The following is a 7,653-nucleotide window of genomic DNA, read 5'->3' on the forward strand; positions in this document are numbered from 1 at the left end:
CCCTCGGGGCATTGCTGGGGCTCCTCTGGCCCCGCTCCAGCAGGTCCCTGGCTCTGCTGTGCTGAGGACTCCAGAGCTGCCCCAGCACTGCAGGGGGGTCTCCCCAGAGCTGGCAGAGGGGCAGGATCCCCTCCCTCAACTGCTGCCCACGCTGCTGTGGGTGAGCCCAGGCTGGTGGGGCTCCTGTCCAGCTCCTCACCCCCAGCACCCCCAGGGCCTTCTCCCCAGGGCTGCTCAGGTAAACAGAAAGAACTCTCCACGTTCTGTTTGGTGCTTAGGTGGGAAATCCATTATTTCATGCAGGGGTTTCCTTTGTGCTGGGACAGGCTCATTAATAAGGACGGGATGTATTTCTCCTCAATCAATACCCATTAGAATTAACGAGTCCATTACTTAAAAAGACAGCACAGTGATTTTCCATTGGCACCTCCAGCCTGAGTCTCTAGGGGAAAACCTGTCGATAGCTCCTGTGTCTTTGTAGGAGCTAAACCCAGGGAGAGGGGCGACTGAAGAGTTGTCCTGTGGTCTCTCCTCACCCTTTATTGGTGGCAGAGAACCTGGGGGCTCACGGGCCGAGCTCTGCACCCACTCCTCTTAATTACCCTTAAGTAGGGGCTTTACCAGCACGTTCAGCAGCACCAGCAACGTGCAGCCTTTAGTTCTTCCCTTCTCCAAAACTGCCTTTTTCTCCCCTCTGCTACAATTCCCTTCCTTGCCACACAGGTATTTATTTTCAAGGAACCATCAAACTCATTTGACAGCAATTACGAGTGGGGCTTTTTAATTAGATTGTTCCAAGGCTGGGTAACAAAGGGGTGGGTTTCTTCTCCCAAAGCAGATGCTGCTCTCTCCAGAACCTCAGGGAGGGAAGATTTTTTCACTTTAAACAATCAGAAAACAGGAGGTTCAGTCAAAACAACAAGGCCTGTACAACAGCACCTTCCGAGACGTTGCCAAATGCCCTCAGTTGGTTTGGGAGATGGGGAGAAGCTTCTGCCACGTAGATAAAGATCCTCCATGGATAGAAACATTTCTGGGGCCTTTCACACGTGGAGAAGTGGCAGAAAGGGGAATTTTACTCTCTGGAAAGGCATTAATTTCACATGCCTGTCTTTAAATGTTTATCATCCCTCTGTGCCTTACAAACTCATTAGCCCTTTGATCTCCTCCCGTAGGTTTTTTGGGGGGAGAAGTTGATTTTACACTATAAAATCCAGCCTGTGATAGAAAACTGCTTTACTTTGGCACTGCCTAGGAGCTTTATTTAAATCTTTTTTTTTTTTGGAATTGAACTGAGTTTTGCCAACGGAGAGTTTAATAAATGCTTTAACACATTAGTCTTTCTCTATTCTTCCCTCTTTTTTTTTTCCCCCATGAAACTAATCAGCATGCTGCTTTTTGGAGCTGTCAGGTTGGGAAAGAAACAAGTCGCCCAATTAAATATTAGTCCCAGGGGGATCTTGAATTCCTGCTTCTTGGCACTCCCAGCTTTTTCTTTTTTGCTGAAAGTGGAATTTTGTTCAGAAACACAACTGCTCAAGCTGTGCTGCAGGGTGCTCGTGAACATCGCCAGCGGGTTCTCCCCGGTGCTGCAGGAGCTCAGCTTTGCTCCTGGATTTCCTTCTGTACCTGCTTAAACAGTCATAGGATGGTTAGGGTTTGAAGGGACCTTTCAAGGTCACCCAGTCCAACCCCCTGCAGGGAGCAGGGACATCTGCAGCTAGAGGAGGGTGTTCAGAGCCCCGGCCAACCTCACCTGGGATGGTACCAGGGATGGGGCAGCGACCACCTCTCTGGGCAGCCTGGGCCAGGGGCTCACCACCCTCAATGTCAAACATTTCTTCCTTCTCTCCAGTCTCAATCGCCCTCCTTGAGTTTCAAACCCTCCCCCCTTGTCCTGTCCCAACAGCCCCTGCTCCAAAGTCTGTCCCCAGGTTTCTGACAGGCCCCTGGCAGTCCTGGCAGCCCCCAGCAGGTCTCCCCAGCTGGAGCCTTCTCCTCTGGGGCTGCCCCAGCCCAACTCTCTCCTGCTGGGCTCCCAGCAGAGGGGTTCCCCCCTCGGGGCACTGTTGTGACCCCAATGTATGACAGTGCATGGAAAGAACGATTCAATTAGTGATGAGCTGCCCTAAAAGCTTTTAGACCGTGCCCAATAAGGGATTTACCTCTGGAGGCTGCACTTCAGAGCTCAAACATTTTGAAGACCTCAGTGTTTCCCCACTGCCCAAAGCCCCTTTTGGTTTGTTTTGCAGAAAACACCGAGGGGGTGTCTCTGCAGCTGGGGAACGCCCGAGATTTCATCATCTCTTTTGACCTGAAGTTGGTGACCAACGGGAGCGTGTCGGTGGTGCTGGAGACAACAGAGAAGAACCAGCTCTTCACCGTGCACTACGTCTCCAACACCCAGCTCATCGCCTTCAAGGACAGGGACATCTACTACGGCATCGGTCCCAGGACCAGCTGGAGCACCCTCACCAGGGACCTGGTCACCGACCTGCGCAAGGGCGTCGGCCTCTCCAACACCAAAGCCGTGAAGCAGACCAAAATCATGCCCAAGAGAGTCGTGAGGCTGGTGGCCAAAGGCAAAGGCTTCTTGGACAACGTCACCATCTCGGCCACCGCTCACATGGCGGCTTTTTTCGCCGCCAGCAACTGGTTGGTGAAGAACCAGGACGAGAGGGGAGGTTGGCCCATCATGGTGACGAGGAAGCTGGGGGAAGGCTTTAAGTCCTTGGAGCCGGGCTGGTACTCGGCCATGGCTCAGGGCCAGGCCATCTCCACGCTGGTGAGGGCCTACCTGCTGACGAGGGAGCACACCTTCCTCGGGGCGGCCCTGAGGGCCACGGCCCTCTACAAGCTGCCCTCAGAGCAGCACGGGGTCAAGGCCGTCTTCATGAACCGCCACGACTGGTACGAGGAGTACCCCACCTCCCCCAGCTCCTTCGTGCTCAACGGCTTCATGTACTCCTTGATCGGGCTCTACGACTTGAAGGAGACAGCTGGGGAGAAGCTGGGGAAGGAGGCTCAGCTCCTCTACGAGCGGGGCATGGAGTCCTTGAAGGCCATGCTGCCCCTCTTCGACACCGGCTCCGGGACCATCTACGACCTGCGGCACTTCATGCTGGGCAGCGCTCCCAACCTGGCCCGTTGGGACTATCACACCACCCACATCAACCAGCTCCAGCTCCTCAGCACCATAGACGAGTCGCCCATCTTCAAAGAGTTCCTCAAGAGGTGGAAGAATTACCTGCGAGGAGGGCGGGCAAAGCACAACTAGAGCTTCCAGCCAAACCCCTCGGCCCCGCTGCCTCGCCGAGGTACAGTTTCAAAGGTTGCATCCTCAAGTTTTGGGGTTTTGTGTTTTTGTTTTTTTTTTTAATTACCAACTGTTTCAAAGAAGTGATCCTTAAAACTGATCTCCGGATGAAGTCGTTGCATTCCAGGGTCCATGGGTGGGATCTGGGAACTTCACCTGTCCTTAGTGCTCCACGGCCAAACTACCCGCACGAAGAGAAACCTCTCTCTGCTCTGGAGGTCAGGGAGGGTTTTGGGGTGGGTTTTTTTTGTTTTTTTTTTTTTGTTTTCCTTTTTGTAAGGAAATATTTGCAGAAGCCATACAGGTCTCTAAAGCCCAGCACTTCCCTCAAGTTCAGTCTGTGGCCTCTTCTGCAGTGGAATCCGTGTGTGTCTCTGTCAAAGCAGAGCCTGTGGTGTCACGCCGTCGCTGTGTATTTACTCCTAGCCTGGCTAGTGGACAACATATCGTGTTAATGGTGGTTTTTATTTTCCTTTTGGGGTGAAAACACCACATTTGACTTTTATTTCCAGTTCTCTCTGTGGAGATCCTTGAGCTGTATGGTTTCTTTGCAGACGTGAGGATGGAAAACAGGCAGAGGCGGCGCCCGGAGCCGAGCTGCCCATCGCTCATTGGGATCACTGCAGCCTCCTCCTCCCTGGGAGCTGGAATCACTCATCGTGGAGCCCGAGCTTTTCTGCTGTGCTTTTGAGTTCCATCTGAGAGGTTTCTTTGAGCTTTGGCAGCTTGGTTCTTCAGGAGGCTTGTCTTGAATCCCCGAGCGTGGCCTGGAGCTCGTTCTGAGCGGCGTGCAGGAAATTCAGTGGGAAGGAATGAAGGTTTTCTTATGGTGATTTTTATTTTTAACCTGCTTGAGTAGATGGAGCGTTTTAAAAATTAAAATCACCCCAGAGGCCTTTCCAGCTCCACCTGTGCTTTAATACCAAGTTTCACCTGCCTCTTACTCACAGTAGAAGGGGTTGTTCCACCTCCAGCACAGGCTCCTTGGGGGAGCTTCGTCCTCGTGGCTCCACTGAGCGAGCAGAGGTGCCTGACAAGAACCAAACTCACCATGTCTGAACCCAGACACTTCCACCGTGCTGTCACCATGCAGAAGGACCTGGGCACTCTCTTTTGCCCGTGGATCAGCCCGTGCCACCCACTGTTCCTCTGCCTTCCCAGCGTGCAGCCTCCTGGTTGATCCAGAAGAGTGAACCCAGCATTAGATCAGGGGGGCTTGCTGGGGAGCTCAGCAAATTTTGGATCCTCAGATCTGCTGAGACACACTGGTGGTCACTAAGAGTCCCAGACTCGACATCTGGACACCTCTTCACCTTGGGGTTTTTCCACTGAGCCTATTACCTGGGGTAGGTGTCGGTGGGGGTTAAGCTTAAGATGCTTCTGGTGAGGAGAGAGTTCACTCAGATCACACACAGGCTGGGCACAACACACATCTGGGGGTTGATTTTGTTTTCTGTCTTGATTTTTGATGCTTTTTCTCATTTCTCACAGAGATTTGAAACACCTTTTCTGATTACTTGAGCTTTGCCAACGCACGCTACGCTCATACCCATCAGTGTGAGGAGGGGATGTCACAGGAGACATTTCAATACCAAAGGTAGCAGAGGGGAATTTGTTTTTAACTCCACACCACCCCCAGAAGGGCCCTTCCTTCACAAACACTGCTCCTCACCACACAGGAACAGCCTCCTGCACGTTTCCTCCACCTTTTGCCCCTTTGGGATTTGGAGACTCTACAGAGACTCTCTGGGTCCCGCTCACAAGATGGTTTTGGTGCCTTACAGAGGCCACAAGTTCCTCTTTTATTTATTTAATTTTTTATTCTTTCATCAAGGCCAATTGGAAGGTCTCAGTGTGGCTGATCTCTCAGTGCTGCCTGAGAGGGGATTCTCAGATGGTTGAGCTCAGAAGCATTGGTTGGCAGTGCCAACACCACCTCTCCTCTCAGACCACCTCCCCCCAAACATCTCCCACGCCGTTTTGTTGGCCTTAGCACACACTGAACTTCAACCAACCACCATCAGAGGTCGTGGAACCTCAGGGACTTCCTGTGGGGTTTCTCCTGTTGAGACTTTTTCCTCCAGTCGTGCAGTGGATGAGGATTATTCAGCCCATAACTTCATCGTATCCATTTCAATTGGGTTTGTTTTTTTTTTTGGGTTGGTTTGCAGTCTTCAGATGTAACCAAGGTCTTGGGGACTGAGATCTGTTTGGGGTTTCTCCCTGTACATAGACATCATCAGAGACATAGTGTGCATGGGTGTGTGCAAACCAGTGACACAAGCACAACTGTACAAGTGTGGCAGTGCTGTTTTTTCTCAGACATTCACTGAAAGCTGCTATTTTCCTTCACCTTGTAATTCTGCTTTATTTTTTCTACCTTTCTTTGTTTGTTTTTATTTTTTCTTTGACATGTGGGACGTACACCATGTGTGAAATATGCAATAAATTGTTTACAGGATGCTCTTGTAAAGGGTGGTCCTTTGTAAAGCTGTACAGACTTTGCAGTTTAAGCACAATGTGCACACGTTAGTTTTCTATTCAGCCAGATGTGACTTTTTTGCAGAGGGAGAGGTTCTACTATGTTTATATTCCAAGTCAATGGATCAACGTTTGTGCTTCATGTAAAGCTGCTTTCTAAGACTGTAAAATAAATTTTTTTTAATCTAAGACAAACGTGGGATGTCTCCATTCTTTCAGTCAGGACCTTCTGCCCCACCTGGGGTAGAAGATGAGACCTTAGGAACAATTATAGACTCAGGGAATTGTAGAATCATGGAATCATGGAATCATAGAATCATGGAATCATAAAATATTTTCCATTGAAAGGAACCTTTAAAGGTCATTTAGTCCAACTCCCAACCCCCCTGTCATCTTGGTGGTTTTAAGAAATCTCCTTTTAAGAGTATTCTGGAAGGTTTTTATTCTAAATCATGTGGCAAATGTTCTTTTGTTTTTTTCTTTTTTTCAGCAGTCCAAAGTTTGCTGGTTTGAGGTAAGGACCACAGATGTCTGTTCTCGGCCTGCTCATGTGAAGTTCACAGAGATGTTGCTGGAGTGAGTTATTTCCTCAGCTCTGGGGAGGTGGTGGTGTGAGAAGAGAAGGCTTCAGAGAGACCTTGTGGCCTGCCAGGACTGCCAGGGGCCTGCCAGAAAGCTGGGGACAGACTTTGGAGCAGGGGCTGGTGGGACAGGACAAGGGGGATGGTTTAAAAATCAAAGAGAAAGACTCAGGCTAGGGAGAAGGAGGAAATGTTTGACACTGAGGGTGGTGAGCCCCTGTCCCAGGCTGCCCAGAGAGGTGGTCGCTGCCCCATCCCTGGCACCATCCCAGGTGAGGTTGGCCGGGGCTCTGAGCACCCTGCTCTAGCTGCAGATGTCCCTGTCCCTGCAGGGGGGTGGGACTAGATTGACCTTAAAAGGTCTCTTCCAACCCAAAACATTCTGTATTTGTATGATTTCTGCTAAACACATCTCATGTTGAGTTTCTATGATTTGTATTAAATAACAATTTTAACTGCCTGGTCACTAAACGTCCCCTAACAAAGAGGACAGGAGGTCAGGTGAGCTTGTCTGCAACATTCAAGAAGCACACTGCTCTCTGAGTCCCTATTTCCAGCTAAAATTATGCAGCTCCTTTCAAAATCCCCCCCCAAACCCAGGGCTGAGGTCACCTCTGTGTGACCCACCCCATGCCTGAGGTGCTGCCCCCCACCCTGACATCAGACTGGAGCCACTCAGTGAGAAGTTGGTGCCAAGATGCCCCGTTTGACTTGGCCATGAGTAATTTTGGGGGGCAGAAACACCCCGGAGCAAACCCTCCCCAGCAGGGCAGAGCCTCCAGAGCATCTCCAACTGCTTGGGGTGAAAACTCTGATTTTTCATTACTTAGCAGTTTGGTAAAAGAGGATGAATCAAAAATAGAAGCGGATTGAAATGCGTTGTCTGGGTGATGAATTTAAACGTTTGCTGCTCAGTTTGTGGTGAAAGGAGACACGTTTCCCATCTGCCTGGGCTGACTGATAAGTCCCATGTGCATGCTGAGCATCCTGAATGTTCAACAGTGGCTTCTAAACTTACTGAGCTCTCCCCAAACCAGCAGGAGCTGGTGGAGTGCCCAGCACTCCGTGTTCAGCCCGTTCCTCGAGGTGGAGTTTTGCAGGGGTGAAGTGGAAATGGTGAAAGACTTCCTGGCACTCGCTGGCTCGAGCCTTCAGGACAGTCAATATTTTAAAAGCTCATCGTGGGGAATTTGTGTCTCTAAGCAACTTGCTGAGTGGCTCTTCTTAGGTTGAGCTGAAGATGGAGTGGGCCCCTGCGAACCTCATGAGGTTCAA

The 7,653-nt window shown here is 50.6% G+C and overlaps 1 protein-coding gene across 1 annotated transcript in view; it reads left to right on the forward strand.

Moving 5' to 3' along the window:
- The window catches only part of GLCE (glucuronic acid epimerase), a 7,730-nt gene extending 4,453 nt beyond the window's left edge, over positions 1 to 3,277 (forward strand). Inside the window, exon 3 of the mRNA XM_008942135.1 lies at positions 2,253 to 3,277. Coding sequence (XP_008940383.1) covers positions 2,253 to 3,277 — 1,025 coding nt within the window. The remainder of the gene's footprint in view (positions 1 to 2,252) is intronic.
- Positions 3,278 to 7,653: the final 4,376 nt, after the last annotated feature.

The sequence above is a fragment of the Merops nubicus genome, unplaced genomic scaffold (genome assembly GCF_000691845.1).
Source record: "Merops nubicus isolate BGI_N331 unplaced genomic scaffold, ASM69184v1 scaffold2166, whole genome shotgun sequence".
Lineage (NCBI taxonomy): Eukaryota > Metazoa > Chordata > Aves > Coraciiformes > Meropidae > Merops > Merops nubicus.